Source organism: Argiope bruennichi, chromosome X2 (genome assembly GCF_947563725.1).
Source record: "Argiope bruennichi chromosome X2, qqArgBrue1.1, whole genome shotgun sequence".
NCBI lineage: Eukaryota > Metazoa > Arthropoda > Arachnida > Araneae > Araneidae > Argiope > Argiope bruennichi.
This window is the reverse complement of record NC_079163.1, coordinates 92,397,904-92,420,826: the sequence shown is the minus strand read 5'-3', so window position 1 is coordinate 92,420,826 and position 22,923 is coordinate 92,397,904. Positions and strand designations below refer to the sequence as shown.

Sequence of the window (22,923 nt, the reverse complement as noted above, 5' to 3'; positions counted from 1 at the left end):
TAAAAAATTCCGAAATAATAAAATAAGATGGCGCAATATTATGATATCTTATTTAAATCTATTTCGGTGCAAGTTTATAAATTAAAACAAAATTAGATTTTTAGATTAAAAAATTTATAAAAATAATGCATTGTTATGATGCAAAATCCTTATATCTCGTCAAATTCAGGTAATATTTTACGAATATCATCCATCTGATTTCATCTGAAGTATTCAGTGAAGAATTACGAATTGATGAGTATGTTGTTCATCATTACAAGAATGAAATAATTCACTTGATAACATGATCACGTGACAAATAGATGTGAAATGTGCTGATAGATATGAAATCGATTTCAAAATTAAATTGGAACGGAGTGCCGGTTTGAGCCAAGAGAACTTGAATTGACTTCATTTACTAATGCCACCAACATCCATTACATTACATTTGACTGGTATTCAGTGACTTGTTTCATTTTTTGATCATTATTTATTTCATTATTGAGCCGACAGTACGGCATTAAATGCCTCAATTCCCATTTCATTACCACGAATTAATTCACTTGAACGTAGGTTTGCACATGTACGAATAAACATTTATGTATGATGTTTATCGAGTCAAAGAAAAAGAAAGAAATGCAAATTGAATAGTTCCCTTGCTGTATTAAAATCGATCAAACGAATAAAAAAATGTACCGAGAAAAATGAAAGCAAATAAAATTAATGTTCGTCAGAAAAGACAAGCTGAGATAAATCACGCTTTTCCATTCCCTCTTCAGTGTTTCGTTGAATTGCGCAATAGATTTTTCCTCCTGGCAACCCTCCCTACAAAAATTGCGCATCAAACATGAAATATGCTAATGTAAAATGCATGGTTGCAATGTTAAAAGAAGCTATTGAAGTAGGTAGCCAAGGGAAAAAGTTTCAAAATTATATTTCTTACAATTAACTTTGTTACAAATATCCTACTACAAATCAATTAGATCATATTCGGTATTGGGAAAAAGACAGAAAATCCGTAACAGCGCATCTTGATCATCAGCAAATTGATTTGATGCGCCAACAGTTCGAAATTTTTATCAAAAGTCAACCATTAAGAGGTACAATTCTACCTTGAAGTCAAGGCAATAGTTATGTCTGAAGGCCATATAATCTTTTGAATTTAAAAGATAAAATATTTTTCGAAACGTCTAGAAAGATCAGAAAATTGCGATGGTTATAGCATATCTGAGACAAACAAATTCAATTCACATTCTATTTATCAGTTACAGCCTTATTATTACTTATTTAAATAAAACAAAATCATGCATTTTTACAATCATAACGCACACTTTCAATTCTCTATTAACAATAGAAAGAGAATAAAAATACCCTTGGATATTCATGTAAATTGCCTCATGAAATCGAAAAACGAGGATTACACGTGATGCCGTCTTTAATTTTTATGATTCTCTATAAAATAAAATAAAATGCTTAATAATTCCTTTCTAATTATACTTTAACATGGACATAACAATATTTTTATTGTTGATGGTTATTAGCTTTAAGTTATTGTGTTGGTTATCTAAAACAGTCCAATATATCACGCTGCCAGAAATCAGATATAAAGTGAGGGAAATTAGAATGTTGGTTTGTCGATTTTAATTAGAAAATTATTAGTTTGAAAGAAAAATAAATAAATAAGGAAATTGATTCGTATTAGGAGATTCTATAAAATGATCCTTGAACTTTTAATTAGGTGATGAATAAATTTAGAAAACGTGTATTTTTATATGAGCAAAATTTCTTCAATTTTTCTGCATTGTAGAAAAATTGCACATAAGGGAATACACAGAAGGTAATATTCTGTAAAAACTTCTGATCGAAATCTGGAAATCAGAGTCATTTTATTACATTTTGTTTTCCTAGCTAAGCGAATCACTTCTTTTTGGAAGTTCTCGCTAAGTTAGGTATAACTGTATTCAGCATATATTTGAAATGTTAAAGATAATAAAGAACTCTTTAGATTTTTGTGACATTCAACTGATGCTTCAATTTATGCAATACTGCCTGTTTGCTTTGTTTGTTAAAATTTACAAGAGTTTCATACGTTTTTATTCCTTTTTCACGTTTACATAGATAACAATAAAAATCATTCACCAAATGTAAAGAAATTTCACGCGGGAGGAATGAAGCCCAAATTTCTTTAAATTGTTGTATAAAAATTGAATATAAGGATAAGATAAGGAAATATAAGGTGAATAAATAAATGAAAAATATTATTGTACATTGAAAAATTCTTTTTGTAACAAAATAGTAGTAATTATTGAAAACATATTATGATAGAATTTGAAGAGATGTCTATTTAATTTTGTAGATTCTATATTCAAATGTTTTAATAAATTTGTCTTGAATAATTTGAAAAGTGTTATTATACGTTTAAACTGTTTATTTAAAAAAATAATTATTTTTATTTCTATTTTTATTATACTAAGAGATTGTCTAAAAAATAAAAATTTTCTTCACTGGCAAAACAGATAAACTAACCTTTCACAAAAGTAGTCTTTGTATGGTTGCATATTATTTGTAACTGAAATACAAACTTTATCCAAGAGTGTTTCAGAAACTTCCCATATTGCTATTCACACATTATATATATATCGTTCCATATATCTGTCTTAACACAGTTTTATTTTACATTTTTGAATTAATACCTATCAAAATTCTGGGAGAAGTTCGATTCATAAAAGTAATTATAAACTATTTTTCGATCTAGTACTATTATAATGATTTGTTTCGGATTTATAGTATATTCTGATTTGTACTATTTGTAACTATATACTATAAACTAATATCTATTTGATTGGGATATAAAATTATGATTTTTTTTACGTTCATAGGAGAAGTGGTTGTCTACAAATCACTACAAAATTCTCAACGCGTCCGTGAAAAAAACGAGAGTAAGTATTCCAACGTTTAACATCATTTTATATTCATAAAAAGTACTCTTTCATAACCCTGAGTTTGAAAAAGCAATCATGTTTAGAGATATTATAAAAATAATTTTATCAGTTTCACATTTAATAATCACATGTTATCAGAAAATTAAATAAAAAAATTCATAATATATACTAATTTCTATGCGAACTTTTTCAATGTAATTAATATAACATTGACTTCATGTGCTAAATTGCTGAGTGCATTTAATCGGAGACTTAAAATGAGTATCGGTGTTAGAAATTGGTACACTTAAACATTTTATATATAAGATGCATTCTTATTTTGCTTAAAATGCTTCTTTCATGAATAAATAATTCTCATTTTTTTAAATGTGAAATATAAATCTTTAATATATATTTTCAAATAATACATGAAATTATGAAATTAAAATTCTCAAATCGTTTCAGTTCAAGATTCGAACGAAACTTATCGTAAGAGAATGAAAATCAGCAACGAGTCTGGAAAAGATTCGGCTGATGAAAACAATCTTGTTATATGTCGTAAGTACCATTGATGTCCGATTTTAAATGATTTTGACATTTAAGCCCATATCACACTAGGGCAATTTCATTGAGAGAGCATGAGTGTTCTACCTAGAAAATGTGTATTCGAAATTCTTTTCGATAGTAGAAATCCAGCTTCGGAGAACAAAACTCGAGCTCTCTCAAGGAAATAAAGCATGCATCTTCTGAAAAGTGGGATGTGTAAAATTTTAAAAAGTGAAAAATTTATCATAATATATTATACTATATTCTTAGGACCGTTTTGTAAGTAATCTTTTATACTCTGTCTTAAATAATATTTAATTATTTAAAACGTTCAAAAAGATTTACAAAGACTGTAGATACGGAGTGATATGGAACAAAACATGAACTTTCTATTTGCACCGTTCTGTACCTTGTACCTTTCTGTACCTTCTGTACCTTTACGTTTTCATAATAAGCAATTTTCGCTCTCTTTTCTTGAGAATCTTATGTTTACATCTTAAAATTGATCAGGCTTCCATTTTTATATTTACATAATTGTTCAAAAGATTATATATGAAAAAAAATGTAAAATGTAATGTATAAAAAATTGTAAATGGTAAACTAAAATTTAATATCAATAATCATATGCTGGAAAATAAATAAATATAAAAATTTATTTTCGAAGCAAATCCTTTCAGTCCTTTTCCGTTAAAATGCAAATAATATTAATTTTCATTTCCAAATATCTTCTTGCAAATTTAGAATTCTAATTTAGGAACTTTTCTTGCATTCAATTGAATTTATTTGAGCAATACTTACTTCACCTTTTATATCTTATTATCCCTCTATTAGGGAATTTAAATAAAGAAATCTGTGTTAAATTTAAAAATTTTATTTAAGATTTTTCAAATATTCACTTCAAATGTGTTATTGATGGCATTCGCATTTATTGAAATGAAAAAAAAAATTACCTTAACGTTTTGGAATAAAAACATTTAAGAGCAATAAATACGGAAAGAATTAGATGATTTTGCGTTTTAAGCGGCAAAACATAGATTGTGAATGATGTTTTGCTGAGTTAAAACTTAGTTTAAGTTTGCTGATGTTAAAACTGAGTTAATCCCAAATAATATATATAATTTTAAACTCTTTTATTTGACATGTTTCATGATGTAAGGATGGAATTTTGTAAACAATTTTTCATTCACTTTAATTTGGAAATCTTGTGTAACTATTGGTTTCAGATACAATAGAAGAATTTTTTAAAAATTAAGCTTTTAATTATTAATTAATATATTAATTTAGCTAGTAAATTAATTTGAAAAAAGTGGAGCCATCTAAAAATTCATATAAGAAATATTAAATTTTCAATTCCGTAATATTTGCAACCATGAATTATGAGATATATTAAATTAATGAACTGTATGACTAAAGAGAATAATATTAATAATAATAGAAACATTTTAAACGCCGCTTTATTTGTTTAATAAAAAATAGGAAATTATATTTTTTAACTGAAAATAAAGCAATATTTTAAAGAAATTTAAAAATATAGGAATCAGAAGAAAGACATGTTTGACTGCTCATTGAAAGTAAAATATATTATGAATGTGATTAAATTTTTAATCCACCTATAGCATTCTTTCAAGAATCTCATGCCTTTACAGTTTTGTTCTGATGTCGATATTTTTCATAGAAAAATTAATAAATATGAAAAATTACAAATATTATATAGAGATATGAATTTAAAAAAATTATTCTTAAAATAGAAATATTAATATTGCTAATAAGAAAATTAAATATGTAAATTTTGTACGAATTAGAATATCTATTATTAGAAATTAAGAATGCTAATAAAAGGTAATATTCTTCACGATGAAATTTTTTATCACTGCTTAGCTTACAGATTGAAACTTTATGAAAGCCAAATGATTTGGTATAGTGCTTTGCCTTAGGTGTTTTACGGATAAGGATTAGATATTTTGAGTCTTTTTTTGCGTTACGATGAATATCATTCAAAATAAAAACTGAAAATTAGAACATAATAAATATAATATCTTTAAAAAACTGATTTAATGAATGCACTAAAAAGAAAAAATAATATTTCATAAAAAATCTGGAAGTCAGTGCAGAAGTCATAAATCAGGAGTTGCAGAAAATAATAATAGAAGGATATAATCTCACATTCAATATCAACTAAAACAAAAACTTCCGAGATATTCATTACATAAAATTTGAAAATTATTATTAATATTATTTTATTTATTTAAAGTATTTCTGCGTACGTTTCATGCAGTTGTGATTTTTTGTTTGAACTCAATATTTTTTTCTTTAAAAAAAACATTATTTTTAATGCTCTCATAAAGGCTTTTTATAATAGTTTTTCATATTTATAAGACAAAAGACGGACATGATCTGTATTTTAAAAATTTTATTTAAGTACGGAGTGTAAAAAATTCGAAGATAAATTTAAAATGATCGAATTCTCACTTTTAAAGAATTACTTAGAATAAAATTCCATTTCTTTTTAACAACGCGAAATGTTAATAATCTTTCTTTTGTTTTTACAGATGACAAGAGGAATTCAAAGCGTTTTTCTCAAATTTCTAATATAAGTGTAGAATTTTCTTTTGATGCGACATTTCCAAGTAAGTAGCGTGTTTATTACAAGAGAAAACAAAATTATATCAAATTCTTGAATATCTATATTTAACTTTTAAAACCTAAAAGTTAAACTGTTTTTAATTATTTCGTCTTAGATGATTCCAAAATGTTAATATTGAGTAACCAAAAGTTTGAAAAATGTAGTGGAGGATCTAGACATTTTGTAGCTCCAGGCTATACATATTATGAGGCTCCACTTTTAATAAGCAGTTAATTAAGTTTCACATTTCAACATATTTTTAAGTTTAACAAGATACTAAGGATTTATTTTATTTCAGTTTTATATTAGTAACTTTGTGAATATATATATATATATATATATAAAATGGAAAAAAAAGCATTAAAATTCCTGAAAATTAAGCCTAATTATTTGTTAATAATTTTCTTACTGGGCAAATAAACGTATTTAATTATTTTTAATGATTTTAAGGATAATTATAAACTTCAAACAAATATTACATTAAAACTTATAATTTTCGAAGGCTTTTCAAGTGGAATATGACATAGCCAGTTAATATTGAATTATATTATAAGTGAATAATTAATTATGTTTTAACTTATTTAGTGATTCAATATACAAATTGCATAATTATTTTATAATGCATAAAAAACCAAATTCATGCCGTGGTTCAAATATCTTATAACTCATGAAATATTTATTTAGTTGCCAATTAAGTTAATAAAATTTTTTAATCGGCTTGCTTGTTACCGCCCTCAGCTCAGAAGTCCTAGGCTGCTAACTGCTTAATATTTTTTTCTGAAATTGGCCTCTAGAAAAGTGGATGTCATTCTTGGAAATGTTTTTTGAAAGGTGTATTTTAAAGAGTTAGAGAAAGGGAAATAATTCATTTTATTTCTAAAATATACTGTATTTTAGAAAAGTCACCTTATGTTTCAATAGAACCAAAAAGATAAAAAAGAAAATATTTCCAAATTTGGTAACAACGATTTTTAAAAACTGTGAAGTTGTGAAAAAGAAATATAAAATAATATGTAAATAGTTAGATTTACATAAGTAGTAATGATGTTAAAACATCCACGTAATTAAAAACGTTTTAAAAAATAGTTGAAAGGAGATGAAATTTTATTCTGTAACAGAGTATAAAATGCATAAATGCGTATTAAATGTATCACAATGAATGAAAAAGAAATTCTCATTTTTTTATACTCTATTATTTCATGATTAATTTAATTCGTTCAAGTAAAGAACTATAAGTTTGTTGCATCATATTTATCATAAAAGTACATAGATCCTTGTGCTACAGATGGGTTATTTATTCAAATGTACTGTACAAGTAAGAGTTAATCTTGAACTTCTTTAGGAGTTAATATCAATAAGATTTTGCATTCATTGTAATATGTAATTCTTCAGCATGAATATAAAGTATATTCAGTTATGTTCACATTAAAAACTACTGAATATTCTAAAATATCCAAATAAAATATCTAATAAGTGCAGTTTTAAATTTACATAATCTAATCTCTGTATAATATTTAATACCAGGTTCAGCAGCTAACAACATCACGCTGAAGCCATTGTACTTTGAAGTTCCACAAACAGATGAAGTTTCCTCATTTCTGTACAGAGACTGGATATTCCAAGAAATCAGCAAGGTTACAAAAACAAGTTTTCTTATTCCGGCACATTCCTCGTTTATTTTATATTTCTCGTTCTTAAGGATATTTTATCAGTCACGGTCACTTATCTGAACATTATTTAGCGTAAGTGTCCATTAGGATCCGCATAATACTTAATCGACTGGTTTAATTATAAAAATTTCATAATTTTCACAATTAAATTTATCTTAAATATTTTAACAGTTTCATAATTACTACTGGCCATCTATTAGCTATAATATAGTAATTTAGTTATAGTATTGGTGAAATATATAAGGGGTTCCAAAAGACAAGAGCAATTTGAAAAATAAATAACTCTCAAACACATGAAGATCGAAAGATACTGTTTGCACAAAAATATTTGAGTTGAATTTGGGATTTATTTTGTCCAGAAATCAGAAATAAATAGCGGTGGAATTATTTTTCAAATTAAACCGCCTCCTCATATCGATGTGTTATATGAGGTAAGGTATTGGTCGGAGAAACAGCTAGCAAATATTCTATGTATTGCCCTCCTCTCAGGAATTGAAATTTTAAGATAAGGAACTACATTTACCGCAACGTTAATCACCATTTCCGATGATATCACAGAACATGAGAAACATAATTTCGCTAATTAGAAGTATAGTTCCTTATCTGACTACTATGTTTCTGAATGGAGAATGACACATTGAACATTTATAAACCACTATTCATCTCACTGTTATATCTTATGCAATGCTCGACAAATGCAGAACCGAACAAGAATTTAAGCTATATATTATGCTAATCAGAAAGTCTGATTTTATTCCCATTCTTTCTAAGCAAACGATTTTCTTTTGTTTGCAAATTATCGAATCTTTCAGCAACTTCAGGCTTCTGAATTACTCAATGTATATTTTAACTTAAAAATATTACAATTCATTCACCGCTTAATCATTTAGAAACAGAGGATATCTAGTGCAAACTCATTTCGAGGGCAAACTCAATGAAGTTCAAAGTACCTGAATCTTACAAAAATTTGACAATAAAGTTTATAAACATTTCAGACTAGTAATTTTATCATTACTTTAATGATTATATTTTTAAAATGTGATAATTAATGAAAATAAAATAATTATATAAAAATACAGAACAGAAATTTAAATAGTTTGCTTATTTTACATATTTTTGTAATGAAAACATCGATTTATTTTTTAATTGCCATACCTTTAATGATCTGAAATTTTTATGAAGAAAAATTAATAATAGTATGCCCATCTTTAACTTTAAAAAATGGTCAATTTTTTTGTATTTCTAAACTTTATAGGTAATAATAACTAGTTATTTTTTAAAAAACAGTCTGTTATATTTAAATGATTTTTTTTAATTTAACAAATCTAAACTTACAGATTAATTAATGTTGCTGATTAGTTTATAAAAGTCATATAAAAGTTTTAAAAAGTTGGTCATATAAAAGTTTTAAAATTCGATGCCGGTTCAGAAAATGCCCGATATCTAATTTGTATTTGAGAACTGAAAATTTAATAATTCCACCCATATCGTTACAAATCTGTAATAATGGTTTTCTACAATCTTCGTCTTATTGCTGAAAATAGAGATTTACATTGATTCTAAATGGATGTTGAATGGATGCCGGGTCAATAATCCCAGAGATTGGCGACCATTTCGGGGTGAATTTCGAAACTTAAGCCACAAAAATTAAGGTTCAGGAAAATGCACGAATTACGGCTCTATCTCATTTAGGAACTTGGAGAAAATTATATGCTTTATCGGAAAGCATATATAAACCCTAAAGGTTGAAGAAATTATATGGTTCCCTCTTTGAAGTGTTGATTGCGAAGGGAGCTCTCTAACTATGCACTTTGAGCATCATTGCTGTTTCGAATCAGCTATTATCTCTCTACTAGTGCTGTTAGCTTCTACAAGTGCTCTTTCTTGCATATGTATCGGCTGTGCCTCGGTTACCTGTGTTCGTGTTTTGTTGTGGAATAAAGTTCCGTTTTCTGTTTTCCAATGTTTTGGATTTCTTCCACTTCTCTCCCACCGGGTGATTCCCGTAACAGTGTAATTGCATCTGATATAGCATTGGTGTTTTCTTGAAAGCATTTTATAAAGTCTTTGATGTTCCCATCAGCCATATGCACAATTTGCTTCCAGAGATGTAGAAGCTGTAGAATTCATGAATTGGTACCAATTCTGTTGATGGTTCTCATGGATCGTCGTTGGATTTTATCGTTTTAAGGATTTCTGCAACAATTCGGTAAACAACCATGACTGATTTTTTTATCATGGGTCTGGGAGTTGTAAATCTTAAAACTAAGTTCCCGGGGCCAGTATAGCTTGGTTGGCAGGGCATCTCTTGGGTTGTAAGTTCGAACCCCGCCTGCCGAAAGCTCTCAATTTTCATGATGGTATAAATTTGTACGTATACATTTGTCGTAGCCACAAAGTCCTGCAAGTCGAGAGAATACCAGTGATGGTACTGGATCAGAGGTGATCGTTCTCTTATTCAGGTCTAAATAACTATCTGTGTATGAGTGAATGAAATGTATGAATGAAGCCCACCCCGTGAAAAGGGATGTGACGCATGAGTAGCTAAGACGTACTCTTGACCCTAGATGTCGCTACTGAAACAAGAAACGCTGAAACTCGGCTTAAAATCGCTGACTTCGTCGGCGAATTTGTCTGTGACAAGTGCCATAAGCAACAACAACAACACTAAACTCCCGTGTCTATGATTAGATTCCAAAGAATCACAAAAGACTACGTGTCGTTCGCTATTGAACAAGCAGACTGCCCATCTGAAACATCAACAGAACTGGTACTGCTTCAAATATTCTACGATTTCCATATCTCTAGAAATAAGTAATGCACAACTCTGTTGCCTGCGTCGGAGGATTATCAACATTTCACTGTCGTATCATTGTTATCAGCTGTAATTATGTAGTTTAATCTTGATAAATTTCTAACCATTGTAAATTATGTGAGTAAAAAAATAATAATCTCTATGAATGAATTTTTTTAAAAAAAAGAAAGAAACAGTAATTGATACAAATAAGTAATTTTTGATTGATGTATTTAAGGTAAAAACAATTTAACTAGTTTTGATTTATTTAATAAATAGCTACTTAAATATAGAAGACTGTCTTAAAAATTAATAAAGGATTAAATGTAAAAATAGTAAATTAATACTGATTTAATAAAAATTTAATTTAATGCACGTATTTAAAATTTAATTGCATTAAATGTATAATTAGCTTCAATAAAATAATAATGTACCATTTTATTGTATTATTTTACTAGTATAATGTAGTATTATATTGAATTGTTTTAAATCAATTAGTTTAATTGTGTTGAAAAAAGGGAAATTTTTTATTATTACTATCTTATATATAGGACTATTATTACTGTCTTATATATATTAGGTATTTCTCAATTCACTGTCAAGCGGCGCTACTTGCATATAATGAAAATTAAATTAAATTAATCAATTAATAGATAATTTTAAATATTAAAATAGTACATTTTCAAAGAGAAATCACAAGTTGAAAAATTTTGGAATTCCATTATATAAGGAAAAGGGTGAAAAATCAATTACAAAATTGAATCTTTAATAATATGAAGCAAGCCAAATTAAATATAGTGCTTAAAAAATATCATACCTAATAATAATACCTGCATGGTTTTTAAAGGAAGCGTGTTTATAAATGATTAATTTCTCCTAATAAAAATTTCAGATCATGTAAGTATTTCATTAAGGAATTTAAATCATTACTCAGTGGAATCATTATAAGAATATTTTTATACTTGTTGATAAAAGGATATATTTGCTAAATATCCTGCTGACCAAATGTCTTATCAATTGTGTTCTGTTCTCATAATAAATGAGGAGTTCTTTCTCTTAGGTCATTGGGATGTCTAATTTGAAAGGAATCCTCTTAGTTGGAGACGAAGGGTGTGGCAAAACATCTCTAATTCTTCAACTTGTAGACTGGAGTTCTTTCGGACGCAAGCGTAAATCGGGTATCCTAAGTAAGTAGTTTCCTCACTTTTTGGAACAAAAAAATGTTTTCAAAAAGAGGATAAGGATAATGATCTGAAGGATAAGGATAAGGATCTGAAATCAGAAGATGAAATATGACTAGTTGAAAAATATTTTATTTACTAATGATTTCGAATTGAAAATAGTGCACATTTTCTGCTTCTGTAAATGCTTTCGATTCAATTTTATTGCTTGAAACTCATGGATTACATTAACTCCTCGCTGCATGACTTTTTATTTTACAACAATAGCTTTGTTAATCTATATGATTAAATTTGTGGAATGCAAGAAAAATAGTTTTAAGATTTTATTATTTAAGAATAATGATAAAAAGATTTAATTAAAATTAATAAAATTGCATTAACATTTCTTTACTAAATTATTTTTTTCTCGCTCAATAAAAAATGCAATAACTAAAAATTTTATTTATCATTTATTAATGTAATGAATATCAATCAAAACTACAAAAATGGTGGCAATACAACTGCACAAAATAAGGTTATTCATAAAAGAAATTCCCGAACTAGTTGTCCGTTACCCCAATGGTCCAAGAGGGAAAAACCACCAATGTTGTAACCACCAGGAAATCCCCCCTGGGGGCACCTCGAAACGAGTATGAGATGCTTCCGGAATGGTGGTTGGATCTCGCCACCCTGGAGAGTACACAAACAGGTGGGGGATCTGACTCCTCCCATCGATGACAGGACGTACTTCCTTCGGGGAGAGCTGTACCGTGGCCGGTGATGGCCTTTAGGACTCAACCACAGTTCCCGCCAGTGTTGCTGTTGCGGCGGTCCGGTCATTCAGTTTTATAGTTTAAATCCGTGTGCTTTCGGGCGATTCGGAGAGTCAGATGTACGGCTAACCACCAGGGAAGCTAGAAGCAACCACCATATCGGAAACTTCTCACCCCCTTCTTTGAGGTGTCCTTCGATGGGACTTAGAAAAAAAAAGACTAAAACACGTTGTTGCAATATTTTCACAATTTTGTACGGCACTCAGAATGCCGAGAAACATCGTGTAGGTATCGTACAATATATTGCGCTAATAGGGTATGTAAGGTTAATAGAGGATTATTAAGAAACTCGCACCAATTAAAAATGGCTACAAATTTCTTGTGAACTATGATAGGAAGAAAAAAAACTCTATGCAAAGCAGAAAGAAGCTTAAATCTTTATTTGCGTATTGTGACTTAATCAATTGGGACTATAGAACATCCATGCGGTAGCCTATTTTATTATTATTTATAGCATATCTCTATATGTATCATCATTTCATTCATTGTTGCATATAAAAGAAAAGATAAGGTAGAGTTCATAGAAACTCTCAATGAAATGAAGAAACTACAAGTAATTGCAGCAAATTTAGATAGCCACATGCAACCAGTTACAGAATATGCGTCAGTAGTTATAAGCCTGTTTCACAGCGTCTTGTGTGAAATGGATTACTCTACGGATGCTGCCAATGTGACACATAGGTCACATAGGGCAATTATTATGTGACCAAACAAAACTTGAATGTTCTTTGTATATTGCGTTCAAATATTTTTTTTCTATCATTGTTTAAATGAAAGTTACATTAATTTATGATTGGAAGAATTGTTTTGAATAGCCTTGCATATTATATTGTAAGGGAATGCTTTAATTTTAGGTCCCACAAAAAACGCTTTTTTTTTAGTGAACCCATATTTATATTTGTCCTTTATCAACATTAGAATATTACGTTTCTATTTTCTAAAAGTCCGAATTGACGAAGAATGCGCTTGGATGTTTTAAACTCGTTTAAGATTGTTGAAGGAGTCAATGACTCGCCATGTGGCAACCCTTTCCAAACCCGTACCCGGATGAACGCCATGTTCCTTTTTGTTTTGCCATGTGTCTCATGCGAAATACCGCCAACTCATAATAAAGTGGGTATTTTACTTTAGAATCAATCACCTTTTGTGTTATTTCCAGAAATTTTTAATACGTATTATTTGCTAACAAACACGAAACAAAATCTTGCTTATGTTTAGAAAAAAATAGTCTTTCGAAAGCAAGATTCATTAATATTATAAAAATTTATTTTATTTTTAAAAAAAAATATTACTTTTTTTTTTTTGCTGTGAAAGGGTTGAGCCCGGTGCTTGTATCAGCTCATATGATAATGCTCTCAAATGGAATTTAGAGAAAATAAATTAGATTATGACTCTTCATTCAAATCTATGTTATTTAAAAATCAAAAGCTCCGAAATTAATGTGTCAGAAAAGGTACACTAAATTTCATATTTTATTCCAATTATGGAAACAAAAGACAAATTCAAAAATATTTTCGTAGTATTTTAACCTAGATATACAAGATATGACAGCAAATCGCTTTGAAATATTAAATAACGGAACTGTGAAATCTCAGAATTCAAACAATGTCATGCATACAAAGAGCAGGTCCAATAGCTTTCATATAAAAAGAAGTGCGCCCTAAATTCATTAATAAAAATCAGGAAAACAAAAAAAAAGAAAACCTTTCACCTGCCTATGCAAACTGGATGCAAAAGGTTAAAGTTTTTCTTCAGTCTTAAAATGATTCAAATTAGAAAAAATTTGAACCAGGTTTAATAATTTTAGGACTATTTTCAAATGTATGCTTTAAAATTACCTATATTCTTTATAATTGTTTGTGATAACTGATATCTTTCTTCATTATTATAAGAATCATAAGAATTTTTATAAGGATTTTTTGATAGAAATCATTAGATAATGGAATCATTTTTGGTGACTTCAAAGGAAAAGGAAGATTTTTTTTTTCATTATTTACTGCGAAAATTGCCTTAAGAGATCAAACATATTAAAATAAGCATTCTACTGTTATTATCATTCAGGAGGGAAAATAGTTCATATTTTTACCGTCGAAGCGGGCTATGGTGTTAGTAATTTGTATAATATTGTATTTAATATTCTCCTGCCTACATGACAAATGTATAAAGCAATTTTTCATTAAACTATGATTTTACAGAATATGAATATGATAATAATTTTAATTTTACTCACTAAAGTCTTTTACTAGAAAAATAGCAATGCCTCTGTCGCTCTCAAGCAACACACAAAGTGTTTGCTCTTTGAAGAAACTCCAACTTTTACAATGAAACGTGGATAAGCTTAAAAACAAGTTGAAATACAAGGTGGCAATTGCAGCTGTTTAACAAACAATAGCAAATGCAAACGATAACTTTAGTGCACGTGTAGTTTAATAACTTCACAGTTTTTCTGAAAAGAAAAATTATTGAGGTACTTTTTAAAAATAACATATTGCGGAACAGCACCTTTTTTTCATCTATCGTGGCCTGGTGGTAAGGTCTCGGCTTTGGAACCGGAGGGTTTCAGGTTCGAGACTCGATTCCACCGAAGAACCGTCGTGTAAGGGGGTCTGTTGCACGTTAAATCCGTCATGACCAAACGTCCTCCCGCTGGTGTGGTGTGGAGAAGGGGGTGCCAGCTCAGGTGTCGTCCTCGTCATCTGACCGCGGTTCAAAATTACGAGGTCCGTCCCAAAATAGCCCTAGTGTTGCTTCAAAACGGGACGTTAATATAACCAAACCAAACCAATTTTCACCTATCTGTCAAAAAATGATTTTTCCCCCGAAATCGAAGCCTCATACTCAGGAGAATATGTGTACAAAATATGGTTGGGATCAAGATTACAATTTTTGGGAAGGAAGCACCTAAATTCCTCCTGTTTAAATCGATAACCTTGTACTACATGGAGGTTCCGTCTCCTGCCAAAAGAACGGATCGTTGAACTGAATGACTGATCCCCTTAAATTCTGTAAAATTTTCAATTCCAACAGTGTTACCTTAAATGTGAATGAATTCTGAAAAGAATAACACCAATCATACATACCTAAGATTTAAAATAAATACTGTACAATCGTTTTATAAAAATGTGATTGAATTGAGCTTGTTTCTTTATGCATTATGCTACGGCTAATGTAATTAATCTTTATTATTAACTAGCCACCTTTGGCGACCAGCCGGTTCGCCAATCTTAATGCTCGTTAAAATTTTAATAATAAAATATTTTATGTAATTCCTACTTTAATAGCTTCTTCATTAAAATATTTTAAAACTTCAAATTTTAATTCACTCATAATATTATAAAGGCCTTCATTCATAACGTAATCTGTATCTCTCTAATTTTCTGTTAGCTCCCGTAGAATTTATGCTTTAAATTAAAGTGGAAATGATTAATCTGCAATTAATATAATAATATTTTTTACTAAAACAAAGCATTTTTTTAAAAAATATGATTACTGAAAACAGAGTCACTGAACATTTAAACCTTATGGGTACTAATGAATATCTTTCTTAATTTATGTAATATCTCAAGAATTTGTCAACAAAATTTTTTCAGATTCATCATGAGCAGGTCTATTAATTAATAATGTTTAATTTTAAATGTATCAAACTCTAAGAAAATAAACAGAATCGTTTAAAATAATTGGTCGAAAACAGGTAAAAAAAATTACTTGAAAAACGATGAACTTAAACTAACATAAATACAATTTAATTACAAAAGCATACAACTAACCTAAAAATAATTTAGGTTAGTTGCTTCCGTTGCCGCTTCCGTTGAAAATAGATGTAAACAATCAGAACACAATGCGCATGCGTGAATTTTCAACGCGAGTTGGGGTAACGCTATGCGGATTAGAAATTTTTAATTTCCTTTATTCTGTTTTATTTTAATTCAAAAGTACTTCAGAATGAATCTGAAAGATCGATAAATTAACAATGTTCGATTTTAAATGCATCAAACATTAAGAAAATAAACAGAATCGTTTGAAATAATCGGCCGAAAAATGTTACGCCTAAGCCTCATTAGCGTGGGGAAAAATTGCTGAAGCCTTACTCATTTGCCGGTGGGGAAATGAAGATTTTTTTTTTTGGCGTTTATTTTTTTTTTGGCGGGAAAGTTAGTTTTTAATTAATAATTAATATTTCAAAAAAAGGGACCCTAGTTGCACATTACCGATCTGCAAGGTATACACGTACCAAATTTGGTAGCTGTAGGTCAAATGGTCATTTCTGTAGAGCGCCAAGACACACACACACACACACACACATTGAGCTTTATATAAGTATAGATAATAGCCGGTCAAAGTGTTTAATCGATTTATCACTTTGACCGATTACTATTAATAATAACCGAGTAACTATATTTACCGTAGTATATATATATAGTAAATAGACATGATATCAATGTGGATTCTGTAAAACGTATAAAAAACAATTGACATTTCAGTCAGCTGAAATGTTTTTCTAATGATTAAACATGAAAATATAGCTTCATTTCTTCTTAAATTTTTTGTTGAACCATCTAGATGACGTCGCACTAAGTTCACTGGAAATGTTCGAAAGATTGGCTTCTCAAGTTGTCGGGTATCATTTCTGCCAGATGGACTGCAGAGAAACATGTTTAATTCCAGATTTTATTCACAGTTTAGCCGCTCAACTTTGTCAAGCTCCACAGCTGCCAGAATATAGAAACTTCCTTTTACAGGATGAAAGGTATGTTATTGAATCACATTTGATGCTAATGGGCCGATCGACCTTTAAAGCTTTTATGTATAACCTATTCAATTATACAGAGTAAGTTTAAATTAACCAACAAATTTGAAATGAGATAACTTCTCAGAGCCTCGACAGATGCCGTTGCGAAGGCGTGCAATGAGAGAGAATATAAAAGGAAATTGTTTCAGGTTTCTCCCATATTTTATCAAAATGCCCTCAAAACTGTCATAATGAGTTGGAGATCTTATTTTTATTGATAAAAATTGATATTTCAGAGATAAAATTATTATTATCCCAATGAAAATTATCTTCAACATGAAACCACCGATCTAAACCTTCTAGAAAGCGGTAAAATTGAAACGAAACTTTGAAAATGTTTGGTTTGTTGGTTAGATGATTTCAAGGAAACGATTGCATTATTAATATACTAAGATGAACTGTTGCGCTACTCACTTTTTTTTTAGTCTTTTCAATTAAAAGAGATTGTAATATAATCTTAAGACTCAAAAGTTTTTTTTCAGTTCAGTACTGTAGGTGAACTAAAATTCATTCCTTATATCAGATTTTATAGTCGTTCACATTAATTTTTAAAGTAGAAATTTTTCAATAAACATATTATAGTTTTGTTTGAAAAGCAATGTGTACTTTTTATTTGTTCTGTTCACCAATAAGTAACTGCTAAGTAAAATAAGTATAAAGATCATATAAATGTACAAAAAACAATCTAAATAATATCGAGTCAAATTTTAAAAGGAATTCCCTCCCCCATTACTTTACGGTCTGAAAGTTTTGAAATAATTCGATAAAATCTTATTTATCTAAAAGTAATTAAATATCTTTTGTGCATCTCATGTTGCATCAGTTTGTTACATTTTATCGAGATAACATTTCTGATATAATTCTGTTCAGAATTTTTTTCTCCTGTATATCTGTGATTGCGATTTATCAAGACTGTAAGGATACTATACTGTAAGGATGAATCCATTCATACAAAAAGAATGAGAACAACAAACAAACAAATTCAACAAAACAACAACCATACATACAAATGAGTTATATCTTATTGATTTTAATATATTCATAATTAATAGAATATTGAGATATAAAAACATCTAATTATATTATTTTATTGATACTTAATTTAAAACTCTTTGCTTTTATTTTAGCTGTCAACAGCTATTGAGTTTGGAAGCTTGCATTGAAGATCCAGATAAGGCTTTCCAAAAAGGAATACTAGAGCCATTAATAAATCTTTCAAAATATCCAGCAAGTCCAAGCATTCTTGTGATTGACAGTGTCCATGAATCGGAAAGTCCATCACGTTCCATTTGTTCATTCCTGGCTACTTATATAAACAGATTCCCATCTTGGCTAAAGGTGAATTACGTTATTGGAACTGATAAACTGCCGAAGAAACTTCTAATATGTCTTTTTTTCAGTTTATATCAAAGTCATCCATGCCAGATTTTTTGTGATATATTCTTCCTTCTATTTTGTCAATGTTTAATGAGATCTAAAATAATTATGTTTACACAGTTGAATTTATCTTAATTGGCAGCAACAGGATTTCCCTAATGTTGGAACGGAAGTTTTTGTGTATAACAATATATGTTCCTAAAATGTACTTGTCAATCCATCTATAGAAATTACAGTACGCATAGTTCTATTTGCATGTTCTTCGATCTATCGACTACAATTAATTCGATGCCGAAAATATTACCAACCACTTAAAATTAAAAAACATAGGCCTGTTTAACTTATACATCTCAAAGGTCTAAATTTTGAATTTAAATTATGTTCCAAAAATGCAATTATTTTGATATTGCCACTTAATTGTACACCAGTGTCGAGAGATTTTACTATTATTGTTGCATCAAACTTTTATTTTACTGAAAGTTCACTACCATATACCATACCAAGAATAATTGGGAAGGAATTTTTATTCGAAATGTTCGTTAAACTAACTGGTTAAAAGGATTTTTTGCTTTTACGAATTGACATCTCCTAATCCATTGGATCTAGGAAATGTTTTATAATCCATTTTTGTATAATTTTTTACGAATTGACATCTCCTAATCCATTGTATCTAGGAGATGTTTTATAATCCATTTTTGTATATTTTTTTTTCACTTTTTGCACACTCCGATATTGTCTGGAATAAGCATCAAATTGCCGAACTCCTTACGGGTGTTTCGACTTAAGATATCAGACGAAAAACTGTCACACCGTTTTGAAAATAACATATGAGCATAGTGGGGATTCGATATTTTTAAAAGACTTGTTTTTTAAGGCATAGTCATTTGACAATAAGATATTTATTGCAGAAGCACGAAGTTTCGTCTAGAGGATCATATATTCATAAAATGTTTAACATTAGCATTCATAGTCATGATACTTTATACGATTTCATGATAGCTAAAAACATTCATTATTGCTCCTTAAAACCGAAACATTTGGATTTAAGTTATTGATTACACTTTGAATTGGTTAAGTGTCAAATAAACATCGCATATGTAAAATGATTCATTTAATACACAATGTCTATCTGCTAAATGGTCGAAAAAAATATCCTTGTGGATTTATCGTATTTCACATGGCTTTATCTCACTTCTTAATTTGAAATAGAAAATTCTGGCTTGTCATTCTCTGCCATTCTCTTTTATTAATTTTAATGTTTCAATGAATTGAATAACTGTTAAAAACTGTTTGTAACTGGTGTTAAGACTAGAGACCTCACTGAGCATTTTATTTTCTCATGCAGAGTAAATAAAAATATTACAATCACCAAAAATATTTAATAGCTTAAATTTATAATATTATAATCTTAACCGTCAAAAAATTTGATCTAGAATTTTAATGAATTTCTACGTTTTAAAGCTTTTCAAGTCTGAAAACATCATTTTTGAATTATATCTGTCTGTTTGCAAACATGAGAAGTTCAAAGCGGAAAGAATTAGATAAATAAAATTCGATATAGGATCTTGATACCCAAATTATAGATTTGGGTCAAAAGGAAGTGGTTCAAAATTTATATTAAATGTTCTTAAATTATATATAAGACCATTTAATATTTCATTATATATTAAGTTTTAATCGTGAAGCCATATTGCATAAGCATGCTTTAAAGTTGAGAGGAGGGCACTTCTGCTTGTATTCCAGCACAGAATTTTCCGGTGGCCTTAAACAGGAAATTCCCCCCCCCCCCGAGATAACTTTTCGACTGAAAGCTACAGAAAGGGATAATTCCATGACTTTTCTTTTTAAAATAACTTGGAATTACACCAAAGAAATTTGGTGTGTGTTCCAAACACTCGTAAGATTTTGATCAAATGAATAGGCTTGAATATGGAAGATTTTCTGGTGGGATTTGCATATGAGCATTTTTAAGGAAATCGTCCTGTGAGTGTAAGGTAAAAGAAGTCCAACACACTGTGTGATAAAAGATGGCAATTTATTTTACAAGAAACACAGTGGCAAAATTCAGCCGAAGTGTAAACAATGACAGCACTTACAGAAATCAGTATCACATGAGCAAAGAGCAATTAAACAACAGCAGCACAATAGTATTTGGCGCACCTCCTCGAAATGTGATAGCATCCCAAAGAGAGAATTACCTCTCGTGTGAGCACTTTGCTTTTTATAATCTGCAAACAAGACATAGAACTTTCCAGAAGAATTCTCGGATCTCGTGTCCTAACATGGACAGCGCCAAAACTAATGTGTATTGCAGAATCTTTATTTTTGTCCCTAAAATCGGCAAATCGGTCGTCAAATGGTCAAAGTTTTCTGTCAGAGTCGGAACAATCTGGCATCCATTTAGCTTTCATTAAGAATGTCTGTAAATCACTCTTTCCAGCAATGAGACATTCCAAAAAATCAATATTACAGATTCTTAAATGTAGTTGTCAACATAAATTTCTCCGGTGTTTTTCTTGACTTAGACTTGTATAAAAAAATATTACTAAATAAATATTTTATCTGTAAAACTCGATAATTTGTTCAATTGCAATTGATTTTCATTTTTATAAATGGGAGAATGTTTTTGTATACTTTCTTAGGTTGTGATGAGTGTGAACATCGATAATGTGAATATGGTCACGCTTTTACCTTTGCATCGTATCAATCTAGACTGTGCCATGGCCAAAGTTCGAGATGATCTTCTCCGATATATTAAGTGTAGAATAAACAGTGGCTCTGCTCTTCAGGCGAACATTTCTGCTTGTCGTGATGAGAAGCAAATTTCCAGGTAAACTTTATTGCCCATAAATGAATTTTCCAATCTATATTTAATTCCAAGGGAACTATTTTTTTGATTATCAGTTTCCATAAAAAATGATATATATTTTAGTTTATTTTCGTTTTTTCTTTTTATTGCTCTTTAAAATTTAGATTCATTAAAACACTGAATGGGTCAGTAATTCCTTGCTTTTAAAATTTCATTCAAATTTGATGCTTATATTTTCTTGTAAGATTTTGTGTCAGAATCATTTCTGATAATGAGAATATATGCATAAGAACCATTACAAATAACAAGTAATGGGAAAATTGATGGATTTCCGCAGAATAAACATTAATTTATTTTTCTCACATACTTACAAATTTAGATATGGCTTTAAGGTAGATGTTATGAAACAAAAGAGTGAAGTACGGAGAACAATATATTCTTTAAATTTATCTGTATAAAAAAGATATTTTTTAAAATAAATTCTGAAAAACTTTGCAAAAGAATACAATTAAACATTTTTAGTCCATCTTTGAAAAAACTCTTCTAAAACTATTTCAATTCCTGAGTCGAAAGACAATAGATTACTTATTTTAGCTGTTCTATATAATGATATACGCCTACATAAAGTTTAAGTTTTAAATACTCTATCTTTTTAATAACTGAACAACAGTTGATGATAATTACAACATTTTATTACAATAGTCCTTGTTGGATAAAAATATTCATAAATATTTCATCTGTCTGGGAATTTTACCATAGAACACATAAAAATAACATTCTATTCTTATTATTAGAATGTTACTGCAATATTTTAAATAGTTTAGAATATTTTTTTATTACAGATAAAAAGTAAAACTCATTCTCAAATATTTCAATCCATTTTCTTCTAATATGACTATTTTGTCATCACTTTCGTCATCAAATTGAGAAATATCCCCAAAAAATCCAGTTTCTCTCAATATGTCTTTATTAATTCTACTTTCACCAGCTTTCAAGGTTGGGAAATCATTTTATCGCCTTTAGAAAATATCTGATTATTTTTTACAAGACAGTATATTTCCAGCCGCTTGATGTAAGAGCCTACTGCTTGGCTACATCTATTGTGAGGAATAAAAAAAGTACATTTTTTAAAGATAAAAATAAAAAAGAAAATGTGCCTTAAAATAGGCGACACCCTATTGAATATAATATGAGTTGGTGGCTGACCTCCAACCTCAGACAGAGAAGTGCGTTCGTTGAGAGGGAGAAAAATATGAAATGGAAAGACAATCATAGAGATATAATAAGGTTGTACTAATCACAATTGTGCTGAGCTCCGTAAATTTTTCTTCCACTTCTAATCATTAATACATCTCCACTCATTTGTTATGAATGAGTGAAATTAATCAAATCTTGAAAACTTTGATGGACATTTTCCCTCTA

At 29.1% G+C, this 22,923-nt stretch overlaps 1 protein-coding gene across 2 annotated transcripts in view; it reads left to right on the top strand.

Moving 5' to 3' along the window:
• The window catches only part of LOC129960998 (protein TANC2-like), a 52,345-nt gene that overhangs the window by 8,334 nt on the left and 21,088 nt on the right, over positions 1-22,923 (top strand). Inside the window, exons 3-10 of one of the 2 annotated variants that reach the window (XM_056074788.1) lie at positions 2,859-2,918; positions 3,366-3,458; positions 5,996-6,073; positions 7,594-7,703; positions 11,594-11,720; positions 17,087-17,273; positions 18,443-18,653; positions 21,335-21,522. In XM_056074788.1, coding sequence (XP_055930763.1) covers positions 2,859-2,918; positions 3,366-3,458; positions 5,996-6,073; positions 7,594-7,703; positions 11,594-11,720; positions 17,087-17,273; positions 18,443-18,653; positions 21,335-21,522 — 1,054 coding nt within the window. The remainder of the gene's footprint in view (positions 1-2,858; positions 2,919-3,365; positions 3,459-5,995; positions 6,074-7,593; positions 7,704-11,593; positions 11,721-17,086; positions 17,274-18,442; positions 18,654-21,334; positions 21,523-22,923) is intronic. The other variant, XM_056074789.1, reaches the window with a different exon arrangement.